Source organism: Taeniopygia guttata, chromosome 9, assembly GCF_048771995.1.
Source record: "Taeniopygia guttata chromosome 9, bTaeGut7.mat, whole genome shotgun sequence".
Taxonomy (NCBI): Eukaryota; Metazoa; Chordata; class Aves; order Passeriformes; family Estrildidae; genus Taeniopygia; species Taeniopygia guttata.
The window spans coordinates 16981125-17007303 of record NC_133034.1 but is presented as its reverse complement, the minus strand read 5'-3'; the positions used below and the strand labels follow the sequence as shown (position 1 = coordinate 17007303).

At 39.6% G+C, this 26179-nt stretch overlaps 1 protein-coding gene across 1 annotated transcript in view; it reads left to right on the top strand.

Annotated features, from left to right (window-relative positions):
• Positions 1–26179, top strand: part of PDE6D (phosphodiesterase 6D) — a 34661-nt gene that overhangs the window by 4827 nt on the left and 3655 nt on the right. The window contains exons 2-3 of the mRNA XM_002193747.7: positions 22575–22663; positions 25812–25937. Coding sequence (XP_002193783.2) covers positions 22575–22663; positions 25812–25937 — 215 coding nt within the window. The remainder of the gene's footprint in view (positions 1–22574; positions 22664–25811; positions 25938–26179) is intronic.

Here is a 26179-nt window from a genome sequence, read left to right as displayed (position 1 = left end):
TACTCTTTAGAGACCCAAAGCAGAACTTGCACGTAGCTTGCTCTAATGCAATTTTAAAACACCCTGGAAAACATGAGTTCCTTCTCCCTCATCCATATTTCTGGTTTTTTGAACCCTCTTAACTTTCTACAGAACTTAAAATACTTTACAAGCAGGAGTTGTCCTCATTCCCAGTTAGTCTGACTGGAACAAATTCCCACCCTGGCAGCATTGAGAGATCTTTGTTTCAGAGACCAGAGTTTCACACAGAAGCTTTAGGCAGGTTGTAGTTGGTAGTTCAATGTCATGATAGTCAAGGTACCTTTACCACATCAGAATTATTCCTAGCACTGACAGAAGTTCTGCACTATGCAATGATCTCTAATTCTGGCATGCTAAACACAGAGTCATCATGTTTCTTATGACTGAGTCATGAGGCACATCTGCAAATAAAGCAAGAACAATTTTACCAGGTTTGGTTTTACCTGCCTGATTCCTGAGTGAACATCAAAAACTTCATATCCTCCCCTTGTTAACTTTCATTGAAAAAAGTGTAAATATTTAACTGTGCTTAACCTGTGATTTGCATTAACTTGATATCTGAGCTACAGTCAGTTGTCTACTTGTCAGATTTAATGCAATCCCTGTGTAGTGTTGGAAGTGGGGGTTGTGCCCATGACAGTGGAAGGGGCATCACAGGATACAAAGGAGTGGCCAGGTGCCACAGAGAACACATCTGGCATCAACTTAAAAGTGGAGGTTGGCATTGGAGTTTGGGTTTTTCTTTTTAATCTGCAATATTACTTTAGCACTTTATAGTTACAAATTTATATCTAAGATTTATCCTTTGATCTCTTCAAAGCCTACCCATCCAGCATTTTACTGGAATTATGGTTTCAGTATTTTTAATTGCTTGCTCAGTGCCAGCCTAATGAAGTACTTAAAATAATGCAAGTTGTCATTAGCAAAATTATTTCCCCTTGTTTCCTTTGTATCATATTAAGATATCAGTTACTCTTTGCATCCTTGGAAGACATTGGTGCCTTATTCTTCAGCTGTTGTTACAGTGTTTGAATTTCCACAGAGCAGAAGACAGTAATTTAATCCATCAAGTGAGAACTGGTAGAGCTTCTCCCCCCACCCCCCCATCCCAGCATTTTCACAGCCAACATACAGGATAAAAGCCAAGCTTCCACAGATAGAGAGAAGCAGGGGAGGTATCCCAGAATCCTCAAATTAAACATACACTATTCAGAGGAGGTTTTTTTTAAAATAGATATCTGATGTGGTTCTTGTGTCTCTGGCAAAGAAAGTTTTCTGTTAGCTAAAACAGCCTTAGCGTGAAGCTGATTTGTCTTGTTCTTACATGCTTATCTGTGAATCTAGGCTGATGCCAGAAACAATGTTGAGTCAAAATTTTACTTGAAATTTGTAAGACAGCAGGCTACTACATATCTTACATTTATGTAAGAAAAGCTTCTTCTATTTCTCTAAGTTGGGAAGTTAAGGCAACTTCAAATTTGAGCTCAGTCTCTGTTAAAGATAAACCAGTGCTTCGCTTACATCTAGCAGTCAATGTTTGTATAAAAGTAGGAAGTATGCTACATTCCCAGGTACAGGGAACAAGCAGAAACATCATGATCTATTAAGGTCCACATGGTAACATTGAAGTTTGTCCTTTTTTTCCTGTGTATTAGTGTCGCAGAGTTTATAAGATTCAGTTATTTAAGCACATGAAAGGTGATTTTGCACATCTGTTGCTTTCACATCTTAAGGAGCACATCATATGTTTATCCTAGATGTGCAATAAACTGCAGTAGCAAGCACAGAATATTAAAAGCTTTCCTCAAGTGCTGCCTTTTTGTCCTGAGACTACATCAGGAGCACTCACAGAAGCAGGTTTGTCATCTGTGCAGCATCACTCCCCGAGCAGTTTGAGGGAGTATCCCCATGCACTCCTTGGGCATTACTGTGAGGTTTCCAAAGCCATTTGGCCTCACGCCCAAGCAGACACAGTAGGACTACTGGGAGGCTCTGTCCAGAAGACACCTGACAGCAACCAAGGTTCTCTTAGGAACTAGACCTCAAGTGCACATCACTAAATTCTAGTTGACAGCCAGGATTTTCAGTTGTGATTATGAACTCGAGATTCCATTGTCATATTTCTCCTGAACAGAGTTCTCATTTTGACAGAAATGTTTTGTATAGGAGACACTTAAGGGAAACATTATCAGATTAGTTCAGTCATGAGTGAGCCTTTGAGTTGATTATGTTCATGACTAGAATTTCAGGCAACATTCTTCTGGAAGAATGGCAGGCTTAGGTAAAAGGAGGAAGGAAAGTTTTGGTTTTTTTGGTTTTGTTTTTTTTTTTTAAATTTTCAGACAGCATTTGGGAAAGCAGTGCACAAAAGAATATTATTAAGTTTATCCTGTATTGAAAGGATAATAACTAACTAGGATCAGTAGTCTTCCATTAGAGATTGAGAGTGCAGGGCATTATATTTAGTAATTCTGCAGAGGACTATTTATATGGGTTGGTCTGTATGCTACACTGTACATAACCTTCAGCTACTCTGTAGCAAGTCAGAAGCTTATTTGGTCCTTGAGACAGCTAATTTATCCATCTTTTCTTATTTATTGAGAAAGCAGGGAAGATCATACACTTTACTCACCAGTGAAAGCAGATTGCCTGCATGCCTCTTTCCTCCTCTTCACATGACCTAATTTAAGCCTTTTGAGAAGGAAAGCTACACATTCTTGGAATCAAGAGTTCATCTGATGTTTTAAGTGTCAGAAACTTCTGATCAGAGGGAGCCTGCTGAGGAAGCAGAGAGTTAATGTCAAGTCACTTTGGTTTGGAAGGTCAAAGGAAATTGTATTTCAGAAGGCAGTGGAAAAGCTGGCTATTTGCATGACTTTAAATAAAAAATTTATGTATGGGAAAATTCTTACAGAAATCCTCACTAAGGGGGACCCAGTTTTGATTCAGGTGTTGGCATTAACTGTTTGTAACTCTGCTTAAGGGAGTTCTGCAACACCCTCAACTGCTCTTGAAGGAAGTTTTGCAGAGAGAGAAGGTAGAGGAACAACCATTGTCCCCGTTAATGTACTGCCATGTGGAGAAATAGACCAGCCCATCTGGAAATTGGACACCAGAAATACCTACCAGCCTTTAACACAGGTGGATCATCTGAAGGTACTTCAGATACTTCACTTCCAGTTTAATTCTTTAGAGAAGATTTTAGTGCATTAGACTACTGGCCTGTCAGTTAGAGTCCAACTTAAGATTTTGCTGTTTCTCTAGTAAAGTTGCTTCCTTTCCCAGAAGCTGAAATAAAGAGGGGAAAAGTCCTTCTGTTTGTTATTTTTGCTTGAACCTTAGTAGACTTAAAGTGAAATTTAAAAACAGCTCAATCCAGGAAGTGGCATCCTGCTTCTGAGCAAAGAGGACATCCAAAAATACCTGCTCTTGCATTCTTCCTGCTCCATGCTTCTGTCACAGCAGTTGTACAGAGCATGGGTTACCATCCCCAGCTGCTTGTTGCCTCATTTTCAGAGTCACTAGCCAGGCTGCTCAGATGAGTCCTGCAGCTTCCTGCATGCTGGTTTAAACAGCTTCAGCAACAGGCTGAGGAGCAGGACCTGTGCTTGTTGGCAGTTTTACCAACAACTCAGCTGTTCAGCTTGAGGGAGAAAGTAAGAAGCAGCTGGGGAGGGCTGTAAGCAGAGTCCTCTCCAGGCACTGCTGCTGTTGGGTGTTAGGCCCACAGCCTCAGATCAGATGAACTCAGTGCAGCCTCTTGCTGTGTTCTCCTGCACTCAGCACCACCTTACCTGAGGAGGCTTCACACACACCATGTTTAGCTATCCAGCACCAGTTCTAAAAACATAGCTTACCGTTATTAGTTGAGCATTTTAGCTTCAAATTAGTAAGTCTGTGGTCACATAATTTCTTTTAAGATAAATGCATTTGAGACAACCTTAGTAAGGTAGTAATTTTCCCTTTGCCCGTGACCTGTGCAAGAAATCTTTAGCATTACTGTGCTATGTGAACAGTTACTGCCTGGTCACCAGGCAAGGTCACAAACAGGGTCTGGAACCATGCAGCAGGTGCCATTAGAGGCTCTATTCTGTGCAGCTCTCAATGAACCAGACAGAGGAAATCATTGCCTGAAAACCCCATGCAGCCCTGGAGAGCAAATGCATGTTGTTTTTAAATACTCTTTCCAGAAAGAGACAGAGAAGCCAGTAAATTTCTCAATCCCATTAGGGCTGTTCATTTATGGAACCCTCATTAAGGCACCAGGCATTATTACAGTTGCATTGTTGTCATTAAAACTCAGTATTTAAACAGCTGCAGAAAGGAATTCTTTTTTGTGCTTCCCCCTGTAATTCCTTCAAAGGGAACTGCATTATACTGCTACCACACTGACCTGAAGGGTTAGCTCCACAGGAAGGAAGAAGCACCGGTTCCCTGGTTTTCCAAGCATCTTCCATTCTACCACTAGAATAAGTTCCTTTCCTCTCACCACTGGCAGTCCCTCCATGACCACCTTCTCTCCATCTACAAAAATTAGAGGGGAGGCATTAACCAGGCAGCTGTAGCACAAACCTCTACTGCCGATCCCCCAGCCATACTGCCCTCTTTAAGGTTCTCTTTCTCTACAGCCCTGCCAGTGGCCAGCTGAAAACGTTTCACAGTTCATGATGGTCTCTTGCGTTTGTTTGCATTGATAAAACAGTACTTTGTTTTTCTGCTTAGTAACATTGTCTACATCATTCCTAGTGTTGCCAGTTCTGAAATAGTAAAAGCAGTGCATGAGGCAGTAGAATGTTTGGAAAGGTGCAAATTCAAATAAAAAAAGGACTATATTTTAATGTAGCCACACCTGCAAAGGGTGCAGATAATGGCAGCTTTTCAGCTTTTTGTGTCTAACTTCTCCACATTGGCATTCACCTTAACATGACTGCTTATGAAGTCCACACTTTGAAACACCAAAATAATATTTTATAAACATATGTATCCTCTGTAAGTCTAGCTTTCCAATAAGTAAATTTTAATTTTCTTATTATTAATACTTATATTGAAAGAATCAGCTTGTGAATTACAGCTGATTGTATTTATCCATTCTGTCCTTTTTCACAGCTGAAATAAGATATTCCATTGCTTGAGCTGAAAAATATATTAATATATTTTTATTGAAACTGCAAAAATCTGATTTAATGTATTCTGAAAATTTAACATACAGCAACAAGCATGTTAAACTAATAAAATTTAAACCTTAGTATAAACATAACTGTCGATTTTATTAGACAGTAAAAGCTGCTTGGAAGCAGAGTAGACTAATAGAGGTCATTGCCTTTTTTGCCATTTCAGTGGAAGTTTCATTACTCTGTCTCCACAATAATGCTGGGTTTTTTGTGGTTTTTTTTCTGAATTCCAATGCATGCTAAAGCAGAGAAGTGCTGGTTTGGGCACAGATCCTCTGTCTTCCAGTTCATGGTGATCTTGGTGACATGCTCAGAGGTTCACATCAGTGCAGGTCATGTTACTGGAGCTGTAGAGGTTGATCAAAGTAATTTTGGAGAGGAGGTATTTTGCCTCCTCTTAAACTCTTTTGGAACTGAATTGTTTCCTTGTACTTTCCGTGTTTTGCTGCAGTGCTTTTCCAGACAGCTCTCTGTCTATTCAGTCTGCCATACTGTTGAACACTGTGTAAAATGTTGGGATGGTTAAATTGTCAAATCACTAGTCCACACTGCCAATTGAAACACTGCTCATATTCTGGAGACTCTTAAAAAAGCACAGTAGTTCTGATATGAAGTCCTTTTTTTTTGAGAGTTCTGCTTCAATCTGCATAAATACTCATTTATTTCTCCTCTTTGCATTCACTTTGAGCAGCCTCTGGTCCATTTACAAGATTAGTTTCCTCTTGCAACTGCCAATCATTCCCTCCTGACTGTATTTTCATTTTGCTTTCATTCTCCACTTGGTCTGTACGCTCTAAGTTTTCCTCCTTTCCTCAGAAGAGACAAGATAATGAACTTGTTTTCCTTGAATAATAGTAGTCCTGTCAGTTTTAAGTGGAAAACCAAAAATTGTTTGGTCTGTATTTGCAGCATGTGATCCTGCCTGCATAGTATTCCAGAGATAAAGCCACTTTGCTGTCTCAGATCCATTAGTTTTCTTTCTCTTATGTATTAAATAATTATCTGATTCTCACTTTGGTCTTGTCCTCTAAGTCTAGAGGGCCACTGACATCCACCTTAGCATTCACATCCTTACTGACTCCCTCAGCTTGGCATTGAGGGTGTTCATAATCATTTTCTGCCCATTTGTGCCTGGAAAAACAGGGTAACTGGCAGAGAGGATGCTCTTCTTGTTTAGACAGCTCTTCTGGCTGTGAGGGTTTTACAGTTTGCAAGGCTAAAGCATGCCCACTTCTCATGCAGACATAGTCCAAGTTAAAAAAACAACAAGCAAAATTGAAGTATTTGTAGCTCCAGTGACGTTCAGGCCAATACTATCCACAGGGACTGTATATCCAAGGAAGCATTTAAGCTAATGCCAGGGAAAGTGTGGCTTGTTCCTCTGCTGTGCTGGGTCAGCAAATAGGAGATTGGCATTTGTCATTGTGGACTTTATGAAAGTGCTTGTTGTAGCTGTTTCTCTGGCTGATTTGAATTTTTATTTAGTTTATTAGGTGTAGAATGTGAGTGCCAGGGCTAAATGCTGTTTTATATAAAATCTCAATAAGATTAAATCCCCTTGCCATTCTGTAATTAATTTCAAGGATATTGTGTTGTTTTCCCAGAGAACTTGTGGTGATCTCTAGATGCATTCCTGGTTACAGAGCATCTCTGGATTGAAACAGTGAGGGATGTGCCCTGTGTGAGATACTGTGGGGCAGTTAAAGGTTGCACAGGTTCAAAAAAAGCATAAAGTGCTTTGAGTAAACCACCTTTAGGAAAATTGAGTGACCTCTGCTCTACCAACTCCAGCATCACATTCCTGCCAGCACAGGTCCCCACTGGGCACCGCTGGGAGACTGAACAAAGCAGCAGTTCTGTCTTCAGCCAGTATTACTTCTACTGCAATAGTTAGTTTTCACTCCTGTCATTAACAGAAACCCTTATAGACTAATTACCAGATGTACTGCAGCAGTAGCACTTGTCCCCTAAAGACTGCAACTGGCATTTGCTTTCAAAGATGTGTAAAGAGGATCTTTTTGGAATATCATTAATTTTTGTCTTTTTCCAGCATTCTTGTGAGAAAGGGCAAATGAGCCCACCTGGAAAAGGAAGTTCAATTGTCTGGCCTATTTTTCTGAATAGCACATTGAGCTGTAATCTCACCTTGAGGGAATACATTCCATCTTTATGCCAACTGGCTTGGGCAATATGGAATTTCTTGGTGCCAGGAGTTCTTGAACAGATGTAGCTCCACAGTGTAAATGTACTGCCCTGGATAAAGCACTGTCTGTACTTTTCTTCCCAGTCTGAAAGAAGAGGTGGCTATGTTGCTGGAAAAAGCTCTAGTCTAGGTAAAACCACATTGTTCTAATGCTTAAAATTTACCCCAGTTTAACCATTTCTGCTTGATTTCCCCACTGTACATACCTTTATCCCAGTTCCAAGTCATTTCAAAGCTTTGGAATTGGACTGTCTTGGTGGAGAATAAAAACATTCAGGCAAAGGTTAAATAAGGGATAGTTAGCTCAGCTCTAAATTCACTTTGTGCATTAATCTGAATTGACTTGACTGTAGTGACAAATTCCCAGTTAATTCAATTGCCAGAGAAAGGTACTGTTTAAAAATTAACATTGTGTTGAAAAGGTGTTCAGTAAGGGGAGTTCAGACAGAATCAGTGTGTGAATGCAAGAGAAATCCAGTGATTGACCTTTTATTCCTGCTTTCTCCTGAGGCTGCCAACAAGAATCTCTGAAGTGCTCCCTTTACAATTGATTTTGGTGGTGTGAACACCTGCCTTTTAACAATTGGCATAAAACTCACACGCTCATTTCCTGGAAGGCAGGAGTTACCAGACGTAGTGACTTCAGGCTTTATTGATCTGATGGGGAGGATTTGGAGTGCTGACACACTGCCTGAAGTTTCCATGGCCCAATAAAAATCCCTGGGTCCCTGAAGTCCTTTGCACAAATGAATTCTTCCTCTTTTGCAGACCTCTCTAAAATTGAGACAAGTCTGTCTGAAGACTGAGCTACAGGTTTTCCCTAAATGTTTTTACAAAGTCTTTTTCAATAGTGATTTTTTTTGCTTTGTTCTGTATAGGTGGAAAACCCACTTGACAGCAACACTGAAATCTCCTCTGGCCTAGTTTCTGTTCTCAGCAGCACAACTTAAAGTATTCCCTGAAACACAGTTTTATTTCTGCTCTTTCCTGATTGCCTGGAAGAGCAAGAGACCAAGCAAAAGCAACTTTATATCAGAAATGTAAAAAGTCAAGGGCAGAACTCTCTCTGTAGGGACAACCACCTGTCCTTCATGTGAAAGACACCAGTGAACAGCTCTTGATCTGAAGATGCCTCCTTTAATGTACCAAACATTCACCAGTTATATAAGATTTCTGGAGGCAACAGAGTGTCATTTGAATCCCTTAAAATGATGGCTCTTGAAGACTGTTGTGGTAGCTGCAGTTGCTTGTATAGCCAGAGTTAAGGATATCTGCCCTCCTGTGCACAGAGGGGTGTTTTAAGGGCAGCTCAGAACAGGATCTCTCCCCAGTAATAATGCAAAGTGCTTGTAGCCTCTTCCAGCCTTTGAGCAGTTAACCAGAAGTAAGAAGTCTTTCAAATGTACAAAATCCTTGATTCTGCCCTGGCCAGTCTTCTGCTCAAGTTTTTTAAAAACCACAGTTCCTCCTGGTTGCTAAATTTGATGTTCAAGGACCTGTGTCAGAGTCCTTGCTAATACAGGTCTATCTGTTGAATTGTCATGTCTTACACACTAAATCTGGGGGATTGTTTATTTGGGTTTTGTTTCATGAAGACTGAGGAAAAGAATTCAATTAAAAGATGGAATATATATTTGTTCTTTGTGGAATGTTTTTTGCCAACAGAAATTACAATAAAATTCTTGAGTAAACAGTATCTACCTGAGAGGTAACCATGCTAGCAGGGCTGTTGACTGCTAACACATTAATCACCTACTTTATGTTAATATATATCAGTACAGGAATGATTAGTAGGAGGCTTTACAAACACAGGTGTCTGGGTAGTACCTACATCCTGTGTGTGTGCACGACGTGGTGCTGATCTCTGACATGGGCAGCAGTCCAGAGGAGCAGCAGGAAGAACCTGATGTTGTTGAACTGCTGGACATGCAGTGGTCCACTGTACTGTACCTTTTTTATCCTTGGAAATGGAACAAATAAAGGCTCTCTACAGGGAGGAAGCCTGGTTGAGTTGCTTGGAATTCAGGCACAAAGAATCCAGAAGAATTTTTGCACTATTGAGAATGACAATAGTGGGTTTTGAAATAGAGCTCTTTTGGATTAATAAGGGAAGCCTTTATGCAAAGTATTACTGTAATTGCAGTTCATGTTCTGATTGCCTTATCAGGGGAGATGCAGCCTCAATGGCATCTTTGTTTGTCTTACAATGGAAAGAGATAGAAAATAAGCAATTAAAGCAGACTTATTGAAATACTATAAATCTGAGCATTCAGCTATGCACTTATAGCTAAGATTATTGGTTAGTTTTTGTACTTAAAAAAATTACTGCTGCGGTCTGTACTTGCTTTGTAGTAGGCCAGACTGCTAACAAAAGAAAATTTTTCTCTTTTTGTTTCAACTGTGATCTTTTCTCTCTTCCTTCTTCTCACTCTAAAGCAGTCTTTTATAAATGTGCACATAGAAATTTGAGGTTAATTACCTCTGTTGTATATTTAAGATCCTTGTTATTGCAATGAACCTTGTATAGCGATACTACAGAATCTGACACTGGTAATTTCAAAAATAGGTGGACTTTTTTTCTGATTGTGTATCATCTGATATTTTAGTAGTGAATAGTATATTTTTATGAAAATGAAAAACAAACTCCTTGCTCCGTATTTTGTGGTCTAGTACTACCTAGACTTGGGCAAGTCCAACATTAAATTTGTATCTCCCAGGAACAGAAAGTTCCCAGGGGGAAATCAGTAGATATCTTTTATATAGTGATAAAGAAATATATTTTCAAAATAAAATGGCCTGGGTTTATCCTGTAATACCTTATAACAGCAGTTTCATATTAGTAGAAGATTAACATTATTCAGTCATTTAAATGTCAAATCCTTATGGCAAAACAGCATAGACTTTGAGTTAAATCTCAAAAGACTCTGCTTTCTAGTTTGTGTGTGTGTGTGTGTGTGTGTGTGTGTGTGTGTGTGTGTGTGTTGCTTAATCTCCCTGGCCAGTACAGGGGATGTTGTGATCTCCTCTTTGAAGACGTCACTCTGAGAAGATTGGAGTAGAGGAATAAATAGAGCAAGTGCTAGAAAGCCAAGCAGCTCATCCTGGTTGAACTGAAATGCACTCCACACAGACTGCCTTCCCCATAGATTTGTTTCTCCTAAGTAAAACTCAGTTCCCATTTTGTAGAGTATCTAACCAGCTCATTTGAGGCTTGGCTAAGTACGTTTGCATCGGTTTCTGAAATATTGTTTTACCTAATTGTGCAACTCAGTAGCCAGTATTTTTTACAGATTACTCCTCTGGTGGAGAAAGCAGACAAGGGCAATAGCTCCCAGGGGACAAAGAGGCTCAAAATTTGGCTGGTGAGGTTCAGTACAGAGCTTGAGCACTTAAAAGTTCTGCTGTATCTGGGCTGGCTGTGTGCAGCTCCATCTCGTTATCATTAGCCTGTATTCCTGACCTGTGCAACAGAGTTAATCTGGGCAGGGGCTGCCAGATCTGTGCAGGCTGATTCTCTCTCCAGGTGCCAGGGGTACAGTCACAGTGTGTGTCCATGAGACAGGTTTGCTGCTTCTCCTTGGAGGTGGCCTGTGTGGAGCAATAGGGCTGTCAGATGTTTAGACACCCTTCCAAAATGGAGGAGATCCAAAAAAACAAATATATGTTTCTTCATGGCATTTTGTGAAAGGAAGAATGGAGCCCAGTGTTTAGGAGTTCAGTGACAGGTAGATGGCTAAGATTTGAAGGCTTGCCCACTGAAATGTTTTAGTTGTTTGTGATAATAAATCGCATAAAAAGAATTGTGCATTGCACAAGAATGAGTGAAAAATGAGTCCTTGCCCAAACTCAGCAGGATCTGGTGAGGCTGGAACTACTGGGAAGTTTTTCAAGCAAGTTAAGTTAGGAAAAGCTTACTGCTGGAACTTACTGCTTTTTTCCTGAAGTTTTTTTTATTCCAGCACTGTGCTTCATCTTTGTCCTCCTCTGATCCCAATAGATTCTGAAAGAATGTAATGAAAAAAGGAAACAAGGCAGGATGCAACAGCATGAACATTTCCACACAGTCACTGCTTGCAGTCCAACTCTGGGAAGCTTTAGTGGATACGGAAACAACTAATCCAAAGTACATTTCCCTTACAGTGCAAGGGAACATCTCAGTGTCGCAGGGCCATTTGTGGATCCTTGTAGAGCTGGTTGGGCATTTGTTCTCAAAGCACAACTTTGCTTAGCACAGAGGTTTTTTAGTATTTTAACCAAACAGCTTCAAGAGTTGGAAATTTCTCTAAAATTTAATTACTCAACCACTGTCATCCTGTGTTCAAGGAGTCTGACTCGAGGCTGATGATGGAGTAATGGTGGTACCAGGCTGTTTGGATTTACTTAAGCAAAGTGTGTTTACATTGGTTCATCTCTAAGAGTCCTTTAGACTCATAGTCCTCTCTGAATGTCATTCTGTGCAAAATTGATGGTCTCTTTGTACAAAATGGAGCCTGCCTGTCCCTGCCAGCAGTGAACAGCCATAGCATTTGTCCCAAGACTTTGTCCTTTCAGATTTACTGCTGGCTGCCTTTTGCAAAATTATTACTGCAGTCCCTGGAGCTGGCAGTTGTGAGGAGAGTTTGAATACATGGAAAAGTGCTGTTTTTCAACTCATTCACTGGGCTCCCTTATACACCTAATGAGCTGTGGAAGGAAACCTTGTCTTTTAAAGCATGTTAGAAACTTTGTATCAGGGGCATCACTAGTTTTTAGAGTAGTGGAAATTTTTAAGCTTAGGTGGCTACTTGCCTTAAATCAGCAAAAAACAACCTATGGTGTTGAGCGTGACCTATACACTGACTTCATTGAGGCACTTTGAGATCAAAATATACTTGAGTGTCCAGACTTAGAACAGAAAAAGGAAAGAAAATTTTCACAGGAGCTCTAGTTGAATTAGTATGAGCTAAGGCAGGAACAAATGCTATATTTTCCCCCATGACTTTCCTATTTTGTATTTCTGTTGATTTTTTAAAGTTGTCTTAAAGAACAAGAATATTATTGATAAGTTTCAGAGGCTTACATTTTTCTAGCTTAGAACCATTTTGCTTCTATTGTCAGAGGCAACACAGCCATTTTGCTGTCCTGCTTTAATATGGCATTTTAAACACTTAAAGTCCTTATAATTCTGCAAGCTCTTTATTTCCTTCCTGCTCCCCACTTCCATTAGTAATCCTTGGCAGTGATTCAGAACCACCCTGCATTTGAGATAGGGTGACTGAGAAACCAACAAAAGCAGGAGAAACAGAGTGAAGGAGACCACTGGCACCCACCCCACAGCATGATGGCAGCAATCTGTGCTCCTGCAGTCACTCCAGGTTACAATAAGAGTTTCCAGTTCCTGGCTGCCTAAAGAGGGAGGCAGTATTGTCTGTTGAAACACAAGTCTTGAATCCAAACACCTCCTGAGATGTCTTTCCTCCTCTCTTCCTGATTCTTTGTGTGGCTGTGGGTAGGTCTTCATGCTTATTTCCCAGTCTCTACAGCAGGCAGTTATTACAAAGCTACTTTGAGAACATGAGTTGAAGTTTTTGAAGCACAGTGTAGTACTAGGTATGGTTTAAGTTATTGATCAGTGAGCTGTACTGTATTGCCTGTCCAGGGGGGCATCCTGTGTCTCCAGCTAATTGCTGAGGTTTGCCTCTTGCCTGGGGTGGCACTTGGTAGATGACAATGACACTGTGAAGCACAGTTCATGCCAAAGCCAAATCTCTCACCAATTTCCAATCTGCATATCTGATCCCAGAAGTACATGATATATTAATACCTCCAGTAAATTACATATTCTTTTCAAACATGTGAAACTGATAAATCTGGACTATCAGAAGCAGTCTTCAGAGCTCAATAGGCTCCGTGCTAGAGAGCTTTGTATGAAGAGATGTGAAATGAAGGAGAGAAAAAAGAAATTAAAGACTAATGGGGGGGGGGGGGGGAAAGCACATGGTCAATACATAAGCACAGGCAGTTGGAAGTCATGGAGGCTTTTTGTGTTGTCAGTTGCTTCTTTTACCAGGGGGACACTTTCAGCCTGAGATATTGCTTGGAGTTGGATGGATAAACTGAACAGCAGGGGGACCTGCTGATGCTGAGCTTTGCCATTCTCAATAAACATCACTTTGCTCAATAGAGAAATTATTGCAGAGGCCTTCAAGGAACAAAGGCATCGACTGGCCACAAGCAGTGCTGATAAAACTGCCTCTTTAGAGCCTTTTAGGTTTGCTTTTTCTCCACTTTTCACACAAGGCTACGGGTCATTCAAGTGAAACTGTATGAAAATGCCAGCTAAGCAGCCATGTTTATCCCTTTTAAAAATTTGGTCAAAGAAGTCATTGTTCCTCTGCTCAGGTCTGTGCCCTTTCAATATGGAGAAGTGTGAAGATCCTTTTAGACATAAAAAATCCAATCCTCCAGTGTTACAAAAATGACATGAAATCAATCCAAGCTTTCTTTTATAAGCAAGCCAATATAATGCATATTTTAAAACAGCTGAAAAATTGTATAAAATAAAGAGGCATACTGTGGTTTAAAATGCCTCATTCCATTAAAGCTGATTTTTTTGCATGACTGTCGTGATATCAGCTCTGTAAAGAACAATAGTCCATAACAATTTACAGTGAGATAAATTCCTGTGAGGCCTTCTAGCTGCAACCTTATCTATAAAAATGAAGTTATGCACCAGAACCCCTTGATAGATTGTTTCCATGAAACTCCCTCTAGTTCACTTATTGATGAGAACCTTGAAATGTTATGATAATAGTTCAGCTGTGAAGAAATTTTTGTTTTGAAGTAGTTAAGACAAAATAAAGTTATTTCAATTGCTGAATCACTTTCAGTGTTCACTTGCAGAGAGGAAAATTGTTTGATATGCTAAAATTAAAAAGTGGACAAACCTATAACAATTTTTGGGGGGTTTAAAGAATTTTACTTAATTTTAATCTGGATGTGGCTCCTCAATCTGTCCTGCAAGATGTCTTACCTTTTGATATGGGCCAGGCATCTTCTTTAAGGAAATTCCACTGTTTTGATTGTATTTTTAGTTCCTCTTGTATACATGGTGTCTCTGTTAGCTTTCTCTGCAGTTACATTCAGTTTTTACAAGCAACCCACTTTAAAATTATGTTCTGATAAAGCCCTATAGATTTTAAAGGTCACATTCTTTTCTCAGATGAATACTCGTTCCCATTGATTCACCTGCTGTTTCTACAAACTCAGAGTATTACTGATGACATTAATTATGTTAATATTCAAAGGGTTCTTTAGCACAAGCTCAGGTTTTTATAACATGCTAATTTGTGAGGTGCATTTAAAATGCAGGGAAGATGGGAGGAGTTGGGTGTTACTGCACTGGAAAAGAGAAAATAATTTTCTTTGTGCAATTCCTGGTCCTGCAAGGAATGATGAGTTTTTCCAAGTTATTGATTGTTTTACTAGCTAGATTGTAAAGCAATCTCCAGATGTGATCCCATGTTGTTTTTCCTGCTGAGGCATTGGTATAAAGGAGCTCTGTCAAGGCTATTGAGACAAGCCAAAGAAAAGCCTAAAAAACACAGGCAGCAGGAAACAGCAGAAAGCCACTACATTGCTTCAGCTTGCTTTTATTTTGGCACTGTTGTCTGGTTCTAGGAACCATTTTAATGTCTGTCTCTAGAGGAAACAAAGCACATTTTTAATAGTAGCAAACAGATCTGGCACAGAAGGCATCTTGCTCACTCTGACAGGGGAATCTGCCCCCCAAGCCAGTGACGTGTGTGTAGATTTGATTTGGAGCTTTTTCCCACTTTGAACAACTTTGTATTCATTGTACCACAAGTATTTTGGGTGTTACTTTAAATTTTTTGTTAGGGATCTCAGATGTTAGGTATGGGGTTTGGTTTGAGATTGGAGGTGGTTTAGTCTCCCTGGGTTGTGCTTAGTTCCCAGAGGAGTGCCTGGCATGCTCTCCAGGAGCCTTGCCTTGTAGGCTTTGCTGGTGTGCCCGGCTAACAGGGCAGTCTCTTCATCTGCTGCAGGCAGGATTTGTTCAGCAGTGTCACACACTGCTTTTGTCTGAAGGAATCAAAGGTTACTTGCAAATGCCTAAATCAGTTTCTATTGCTCAGCAGTAACAAAAATTGCTGTATTTTCTAAGAGTTAAACTTTTTCAGACTAGACTCATCTGAACTTCATCTGACTGCATCTGACTCATCTTGAAGCAATAGTATCTACATCCCTGACCAGCTGCTTGCAAACCACTATAATTTATTCTTTTTTCCCTTTTTCCCTCCTGATGACCCTTAGCTTCATCTTCAGTAGGTCTGTAACTCTTTCCTTTAAAATGTGCATCCATTTGTTTCTTTCTCCTTTGGTTTGAGGGAGAGGGGAAGAGTCAGTGAAATGGAAGTCTGGCTAGATGGCAATATTGTGGTTATTACCAGAGAAACAAAACATTCTCTCACTCTGCCTGCCCGTGCTGGACGCTTCTCTTTCCAGAGTCTAGAAGCTCTCCATCTTCATTGTTTTATTACAAGTACCTGATTTTGTTAAGACTACTATAAGGGTCACAAATTCTGATTTAAATATTTAAGATTTGGAGAGATTTCACCAAATATTTTCAGACAGTTAATTGCCAACAGTGAAAATTAAACATTAATTTAAACTCTGCCTTATTTTGTTACCTGATGTCACTAGGATGCTATGGTATAGAGATGGATATTAGTTGTTCATTTTGATGAAAATACTGAATAATATTTGTGTCTTTCAACCTAAACTGTTTGAAGACATGTTTCACTGGATAAAATTTTTATTAGCAAGTGCTGGACATACGTTTACTTCATTTCCAGTGTTTGTAGAGGTAAACAGGTTCTGTACTTCTCTAATTTATTGGCATCCCATTGAAGCTGATCTGGCTGTGAACAGACCTAGGCTGCATTTTTGTTAGACTTCTGCAGTCTCAACATGAACCCTGCTAAGTTGAAATGTATTCAGAGGTTCAAGCAGGAAATACTTGGTGTGAACATAGCTCAGCTTCAAAATGGTCACCCAAGGTGCAGGGAGGATGTGACACACAGCTGGGAGTACTGAGCTTCACTGCCCAGTGGGAATGGTCAGAGCTCTGTCAACACAATAGAAGGGAGCAATATTAATTTCTGCCCTTTTAGCATAATCTATTGCAGCTAGGGTAAGGTTGGCATGGTGTGCAGTAACTTGTGTAACTGTCTTTCCAAATACGAGCCAAGAGCAGCTTAATCCAGAACTGTCTGATGGATGTTAGATGGAAATTTGTTGTGTGATACCAGATGTGTGCAGGCACACACAAAGATGTAAGGCAGAAAGTATAAAGGGAAGTACAAACTATACAAGTATACAATATTGTGTTGATCTTTTTGCTGTGATGCTGTAGCTGTTAAATATATCCCTCTGATTACATAATATGCTGTGAAATTACTTTGTTGGTTGCTGAGGATTTTTTCTGCATTTTGTCATGTGTTTCGCATTAATCTGTGGATCTCTCTGGCTTCTGTTGCACAGCAATTTGTTCTGTACAGGAGACTTTAAAAGCAGGCTCTTTTACAGCAAGTGAAGGAGTGTCAGGAGTGCTTTGAAGGGATAATTGACTTCCTTCCATTTGAGGATTTAATAGAGCACCTTTCCAGCACCTCCCATCATTTTGGGAGCACAGTAACCCATATCTTGTGCATCACTCTAGGAAAGTTGGTTTATAATAATTAGTTTTTTAAAAGTCCTGTCCCTGTAAGAACTGTCACAGCATATTTTCTGTCTAATCAGGAGCTCAACAAAGTGTGCTGCTTTGTGAAAGCAGAAGTTGACAGTACTATACCCCAAGGCTCCAGTAATGTTTGCAGAATAACTTCCATTTTTTTGTGTTGGTATTCCTGTACACAGAATGGATGGATGCTCATTCACTAGATAGGATTTTGCACTGAATTCTGTCCTTGGGCTAGGAGGAACACTGCCAGCATGTGTACTTGTGGCTTATTAAACAGCAGACAGCAGCATTTCTCATGAGTGTGAACAGAGTGAATTCAAGAACCTGAATCAGCAGAATGTCTGTGCATATGCTTAAATTTAAGCACACAATTGGGAGTTCTGTGGAAGAGGGATTTGGGAATTGTAATAAAAAGTGAGAGAAGAGATGGCATAAGATTACAGGATGAATGGCATGAGTGGAGAAGTGTAAGGCTATTTAGGTGGTCTGCTTTGTAGCTTGGTAGTTACTTTGCATAATTTATATTGGTCCTTATTCCTCAGACTGGATTGAAACAACTGAAATTAAATATTCTTCAGGGAAAATATGTCTGATATAAATGTAATCCCTAAAGTTTGATCTTTATTTCCCTGTAAGGTAACATGCTTTCCCATGCCATGACTGCCTGGTTGTGTGTGCTTTTCACAACAACCCATGTGAAATCAGGAGTGAAGGTTGGCGAGTCCTGATCAGAAGCTTTTTTTGGTCTACAACAGAGATTATTGTCTGAACTGTTCAGGGCTTTCAGCTCTACCTTCTCCCAGAGGACAGGTCTCATTAACATGTTATTGTTGAGATGCTGTTTGCACCTGGCAGGTAACGAACTGTTTTTAATGTAGCATTTCATGTGGACAAAAAAAAAAAAAAAAAAAAAAAAAAAAAAAAAAAAAAAAGCTGGCAGGGATGATGAAAGATCTTCCTTCTAGGAGTGGTTATGAACATAAGCCTTGTTTTTATTATGAAATATAAGAATACAGAAGTTCCTGAGGTTTTTAGAATGGTGTGGACATGGACAGTGAGGAATAAAATGAAAAATAGATCACTTTAACAGGAGAAACAATACCTACTGTTTGCCACTGCCTTTGAGATATTCAAGAAGTGCTAAACATTACAACATACAAGTAATAGTCAGGGAGACTGAGGCAGAACTTCTTGTAACTCCGTACTACTTTAATGATAAATTTTGTTTGTACTCATTCTCTTCCTCAAGGCTACTCTTAATTACAAGTATGGTAATACAAACCAATCTTTTGCAAGGCTAATACACTGAAAGATAAGGATGTACATTCTGATTTGTTTGAACCAAGTGATCTCTATGACAGATACAAAAAAGAAAGAACTTCTGACATCAGAGGTATTCAAGAAAGCAAAATTTGGATTTAGAAATGCACAAACCATTTCCCTTCATCAAGCTAAGCAAAGTAGGTCTGTGAGGGAGCTAATTAATGTAAAGTATATAAAGCAAGTCAAGTTCCAGCTACTACAAAGCTTTTATGTAAGACTTTGCTGACCCAATAGGTGGTGGAATATAAATAGATCAACAGTACACCCTTCCTTCTACTGTTCTACCTAATCCTTTCTTGCCTTCAGGATTGAAGAGTATTTGATCTATCGAGTCTTAAATCAGACATCATTTCAAAAAACAAACAAACAAAAAAAACCCAAAACCAAGGCCCCAAAATACAAATGAATGAAAATTTAATGGTCTAAGAGTGAGAAACTGAATTAGGAATACATTAATGTCCTTCCTTCAATCCCCCAACCTAACATATACAAACTTCACACAGCTGGAACTGCCTGGCTTCCTACTTGCCCTGTCAAATGGCTTAACATGAATCTCTTCAAAAAGAGTAATTGTATCAGGCCAATATGACTTTACTTTCTCCTTCTCAATAATGCTTAAAATGCCATTCTGCCTGCAGGTCTCCACTGCTGCTCAGGAGGTGGAGCACTCTTTATTTTTAGTATCAACAGTATCTCTCCTGCTGGGGTGGAAGAATCTTAAACCAATTAAACACATTAGAAGATAATAGTGTGTGTGGGTTTCGTTCAAGATCTCCTTTTTCTTCACTCTGGGGTATGTTGTATTACCAGCCTTCCTATTCAAGATGACAGAAATAGTGTTGATAAGCTGATAACTAGGTAAGCAGTACAGCTGCTGCTTTGTCAGGTATTCCTGTGTCAAGAAATCACCTGTGATGGGGTTTGCTGCTTTTTTTTCTTTTAATTCCATTAAGGTTTTATACATTATCTCAGTTTTGACTAAAACTTTTTTGAGATGCCTGTTTCTTTTTAAACATTTTTTTTTTAATAATTAACCTCTTGTACATTAAGTGTTTTTTTCCAATATAAAGAGATTATGTGTGTGTGTGTGTGCTTTTAAGATCTGATTATTTGTTTTTCTCTTTTAATAATGTTTAGTTACTGAGGAAAAACTTGTGAACCAGATAGTGTATTCTGATCCCTTCAAATATGTCTGTGTCCACAAATTTTTACTCTTTGTATACACTCTGATTAGCAGGTTGATTTTGTTTCTTCATTTGCAGAAGTTGGAAAAGCATGCCCTGAACAGCACATGGACTTGTCACGGTCAGAAAGCCTTTGACTACACTGACATTATACCCTTATTTATTTGATAAGGAATTTACACGGGCTAGCAATGTTCAGATTGTTTAAATACAAGATACTTTCTAGGAACTGTGGCATGCATTGCTGCATGCATGAGGCATGGTCTCATCAGCAGGGGTAGAGCTTTGAGCTTTTTATTTATTTTTCATCTTAAATTTGACAGTCATAATACAAAGCATGGGGTGGGCTGTCCTGCATGGATTTACTTTTACAGTGGAACATCCATAAACAAAATAAAGCCAGATAGAGCTTTATAGATGTCCAACACCCCAAATGTTAACATACATTTTAAATGTTAACATTGTTCAGCACAGCAGCATAATTTGTATCACCTTTCTTGGACTTTATTGAGATAAATCCTGATAGGGAGAAGTTACAGAGGTCAGTAATGTTTTCTCTCACCAGAAATGGTAGCTCACTAACACTTTCAAGTAAGGATAATAATTAAGCTGTCAGGCTACTTCTCACTGAAGGGTACTTCTAATATAATACTTTTGAAACTGGTGAGTGTGATTTTAGAGTGCTCCAAAAATTGACAAGGGAAGAGGAATGGAAAGGCAAGGCAAGTCATGGCAAGGAAGAAGAATGGTCCATTAGTTAGAGTACTGATAGAGCAGCTGAGAGGCTGGATCAGTTCCTGTACAGCGCTGGGTTTGTTGTCCTGGTCAGTGTTTCATTTCCAGTTCAGAGGAACTTGGTTAGTGCTCAGTTTGGCTCTACACAGTCTGTGGCCAAACCTGGGAGCTCATAACTCTGACTGATATTGATAGTGAACAAACAGTAAATTAATACTTGTGAGAGGACCATTTTTTAAAGGTAGTAGAGGTTTTTTATAATCAAGTGCCCAATTTACTAAATTACTGTTCAGCTAATAGTAAAGAGTGTTTGTGTGGCAGAATGTTGGGAAGATAAATGAGTTTGTCAGTGAGATGCTCAGATTGTCTCATTTGTTATTTTCCCCATGGCATTTGATAGATGGCACACTGCTTTCTATGCAAATAGCTTCACCCTGGCTAATTTGTATGTTTGTGTGTAGGAAGATGTATGGGAAAACGGTGGATTTTTTTGGCATTTTAAATTACTGTTGGGGCAGTTCCACGCTGCAGGTTGTGTTGGCTGAGGACATGGAGTTTTTCAGCCAGCACCACATGCAGTGCCCAGCTCTGCTGCAGGTTCTTCTTGCCATTCTGCTGTTCATTTTCTCTCTCTGACTTCCCTGCCAGTCTGTGTCTCACTTGGGTTGCTGGCTGGGGAGAGAGCTCCACTTTGCAGCTTCCTGCTAAGATATGGAGGTACCAAACAGAGCCCTCAGAGGATGCTTTTCATCTTCTGCCCCTTTCTCCTTTGCCTTAATCCCAGAACAAGTGGTAGATACAATGTGTGAACAAGCCTAGAAGGAGGTGAGCAGGATGCCCTATGTTCCCTCTTTCCATTCTCTAAGTTGTTGCTAAGCTTTATGTGAACAGACCCTGTGCACACATTCTCTTTGTCTTTTCAGTGGGGTGTGGAAAGTCTGACCAGTGTTCAGCAAGGGGAAGAATCCTCACATCTCTGCTGAAGCAGCCATCTTCCCTTCCCCTCCTCCACACACATTTTAAAACAAATGTTCATCTGTGATGCAAAATTTGCTAAAGCATCTGTTTCTTCCTGGGAGCTCTGGAAAAATGTGATCAGTAAGATGAGTTTGTGTGAGTCTGCCTGGAAACTGTGTGTGTTAGAGGATGAGTCCAATATGCAAATCTCCAACAGCTCCTATTTATACCCATGTCAAGGTCCATATTGTCCCTCTTCTGTCTCTCCACCTCCCCAGCCAGTTCCTTGAGCAGTTGTTGTAGGCAGTACTGACTACAAAGGGTGTGCTGCCATAAAGCAGCCAAAGGGAGCTCCTGGAAAGGCTCTGGTTTGTGTGGGCTCATCCCACAGGTCCTGCTCTGTTCAGTCTCTGGCACTGACATTGATGAAGCCTCAGAGCCACCCTGAGGAGCTGCGGAGCAGGAGGGCTTGAGACTTATGGATGGCTTTGTCCCTGTTCAGGATGGCATAATGTAGGTGTGCAGGCTCCTTGTTCTGAGCTGTCAGTGTCTGAGGTGCCCTGTGAGAGAGATTTTTCAAAGGTGTACTTAAGGTCATTATTAACTATCCCTTTGGAAATATGAAGATTTATTGACTAATTCACCGATGGGGACATTTTGGAAACTGGCACAGCCTCGCTTGCTGAGAGTGAAAAGAGAAGATCTCTCTCAGCTGAAAAATTCCCATGAGTGGCAGTTACGAGGTCAACAGCAAGAGAGAGCAACCCTTGATACTAAATACTTTGTAAGCTAAGAAAACAAGCTGGATTGGATGTTACTCTTTTTCTCATGTTATGTAGAAAGGACTCCTCTTCCTAGCCATTTTCAAATGCTGGAGAAGAGCAATTGTTTGTGTAACAATCTGTTATTGTTAGCAGTGTTCCCGCTTCTCTGCAGCACAGTGACACTGCCTTTATCCTTTAGAAGCAGTGGAAAATGATAAATGAGGTTAACAAGCTTCAGTCTAAAGTGAAAACTGAATCTGTGGCTATATAACTCTTGTTGCATTCATTCTGGTCAGAGGTTGGTTTGTTTATTTATTCTCAGGGAAAAAGCATCTCTTTTCCTGGGCCTCCTGAGAACCAGAAACCATGACTGAAACTCAGCTGGAGTGGGCTATTTCAGAGCTCAGCAAAGACTACTACACACAGCATTTAGGGATATAGATAGCTTGTTTTCCTTATTTGCTTCCCAATCAGAAATTGGATGAACCTTCGGGATGCAGAAACAGGGAAGATCCTCTGGCAAGGAACAGAAGATCTGTCTGTGCCTGGAGTGGAGCATGAAGGTACTGTGTGACTTCAGTGTGCATTTGGGGCTGGGTGGTGCTGCATGTCTGGGTCACCTGAGTTGCAAACATACCCGTGCTTTGAAGGACAGATGTCACCTTTGTAACTTGGGCAAATCATATCACCTCACTGTGCCTCAGATTTTCATTGCAAATAAAACAGGAACTGTCATCTCCTTCAGAGGAACTTGGGGAATTAATTAAAACATACTCTGGCCTGAGATTAATGCCCATTGTACAAGGGATAGTTAAGATCTTATCTGGTGCACAGTTCACTCATCCATCTAGAAGATGGATGATTGCAACTGTGACAAATGCAGAGGAGAGCTATTAGGAGAAGCCACTGAAAAGATTACAGATGGGAGGATGGTCTTCCTTGGGAGAAGAGACAAGAAAAGCAGTTCTTGTATGTCTTAGCTAGAAAAGAAATGTGAGGTAGGTAGGTTATACTTGATAAATAGGCTGAGAAAGGGGGGAGACATCCAACAAAGCAGGGTAATCTGATGGTGAATTAAAAGGTGTGGGAAAATGCAGTTCTGCTACAGTCCTGCAGCAAAAGGAGTGAGGACAAACAGAATAATTGTTCTAAATTTAAATCCATATGTATCTTAAAGTCATTATATAGTACTTGTGTGTGTATATGTTCTTTGGCCATTTAGGGCAAATCACAGTCTAGATACAGCAAATGAAGAACCAAATATATAGCAGAGTGAATAAAATACATTTTCTTTAAACAGGACTTCTATTTCCTTTTTAAACATGACTTCTATTTTATTTAAGTACAAGTTTCTCTATAAAATGAACTCTCACGTTTCAAATCATGATACTGTATTACTACCTTAATTTACTATTACCACTTAGATGAAATAAAAACAATATTAATGTGGTACTGGATTGCTGCCAGAGTCTTAGCATTAAACTGCCTTAAGTAGTAAAAATCAAAGCCTGAGCACCTAAAACTCGAATTAATCATCTAAACCAGCATTTGACAGCAGGAGCTTTTCCAGTCATCTCTATTCAGTGACAGGGCATTTGAAACTGGGAGGCAATTTGGAAGATGCAAATCTGTAAAGTTTGGTTTCTTCCAATATACAAGCAAATCTTGGGTTAAGCTGCTGAGGTGTAGTTCTTACAGAATCCCCACAGCCAGCTTTCATTCATGACATACAAATAGTCCTTCCATTATCTAAGTAAAGGTGTAGTTTAAAGTGTAAAATCAGTTTGGCTAAGATAACTTGCTTTCTTCAAGGTCCCAAATATTTAAGGTAGCTTTATTTAAACAAAATGAAAACATAATTATATTAATATTTTAATTGAATTTCAGTTTCTAACTAAAAGCTTGGACCCAACATTACTTGTGAGTAAATAAGATATGTGTAATTCAACACTTTCTAATCTAGTCAGCATTAAGCATCTGACTAAATGTATGTTAACCATGTAAGTGCTTAAATAAATGTGCAGGTATAGTACATCCTTAAGTCAACAAAAAGCACTAGTGAATTTAGGATTAAGTCTATGCTTATCTGCATCTCAGCATGTTTTTAAGTGGATTTAAAAAGAATCAAATTTCCTTCGTTTCTACTTTTAATAGAAAAAAGAGAGAAATAAAAGTAAAATGAGCTTAAAATAAATCATTTCAATTAAAATTTTTATTTGATGGTATAAATGTAAATTAAAATCTCTTAAATCAGATGTTTAAAGACAACACAGTCCTAGTTTTATTAAAAGTAACTATTTATTTTGTAGTTTTATAATGTTAAAGCAAACATTCTCAGGACTCTGTCTTGGGGATGAAAGAAATGAAATTTCTAAATTGCAGAATAGTTTTAACTACTCATTTTACACTTAACTGCAAAGGGATGTTTATCCACAATTGTGTAGTCTGTACTGGTGAGAGCAGTAAAGGATGGTGCCATGCAGGTTTTTATGGTGCAAAAAATCTCATAAAAATAATTAGAGATCTTTTACATTTAAAACTCTTGCCATACACTTCTAATTTTGTTTTTAATTTTTTTTTTTTTTTAACCAAGCTGTGTACTTCTCCTTGGGATAGGCTGTTGGCTTACATTCCTTAAGCCTCCAGCTCTTGTCATATCGAGGTCCTTCTCCATAGAACTGTTCTACATTAGATAGACTTGCCTGGGGTTTGGGAGACTCCTGCATTTATTAAACACCAGCCTGCTGCCTGCTCATGGATGTTTTGATATGCCTTCCATTTTGGAACAGTTTGGCTCATAAAGCACATGCCAGCTGTCTTCCCTCCCCTCTTTATTTCTAAAAAATTCACATGAAACATTCTCTAATATGCAGGAAGGAATTAGGCACAATCACACCACTGAAGTGTGACAAGCTTGGGAGATTTTTACTGGTTTGACTCCCATCTCATATTCTCCTGATTAGGACTCTTAATCAGTGCACTCAAACTGTCCCTTCTCTTGCTCCTCCACCTTTAAAGGAAATCATCTTGTGAAATATCTACCAGGTACAGTTTGTCACTTGCTGTTGGTGTCTCACCCATTGCAAGAGCCCAGAAACCTGGATTGTCAAATTGCTCTCTTAAACCTTCCAGAGTGGTTCTGGCTTTGCAGCCTGGGCAGGTCTCAGTGTTAAGGGAATGGGCATTTATAGGACACTTCCCAGAGCTCTGAGATGGCTGAGGAAGTGCTGCTGGGTTGAGAAACACACGTTTGTGCTTTGCTCTGGGAATGCTCAGACTGAAAGGGAAGGAAAAGTGAGAAGGGCTAAGAAGCTTGGTGTGCTAAGCAGCCCTTTGGCTGCCAGTGATCTTCAGCACAATTCTTAAAGTAAAAATTTGAGTTGCATCTTATATTTCAACTTGAAAAATTGTGGGGTTTAGTAAAAAACAACTAAGAACCAGGAGTCTGGTTCTGAGAGATGAGTATTGTATCCCTGGTTCTGTCATAAACTTCATTCTTGGCTGTGGGCAGGGTACTTCAGGTATTTGCATCTTTGATTTCACTGTGCAAATGTAAAAACAAATGTCAAAACAAAGTCCTTTGTGTTTGCATTTTTCCTGCTGCTTTGATCTTGTACTAGTCCTGATCATTATTCCCAAGTATAGAATAATAGTACCTGCAGAAGCTGGATTTTATTGTGTTCAAATAATGCTTCTTTATCTGTTTCACAGCTCGAGTTCCTAAAAAAATCCTGAAATGCAAAGCAGTATCTCGGGAGTTAAACTTTTCCTCAGCAGAACAAATGGAAAAATTCCGTCTGGAACAGAAAGTTTATTTCAAAGGGCAGTGTCTAGAAGGTATGGATGTGCTCTCTGTGCTGCAGCACAGGGACTGACCCCCAGCAGGGCAGGGATTAGAGTGACTAAAATGGGCTGAATGTGGTGATTTTAATTTTTCAGAGAGCACTGAAGCTCTCTTCTTGTCAGGACTAATGGGCCACAGTATTAAGGATAGCATTTCATAAGTGTATTAACACTTTGTTATGTAAGCAAAAAAGCTGGGTAATCATGCCTGAGGGCATAAATCCACCACAGGCTGC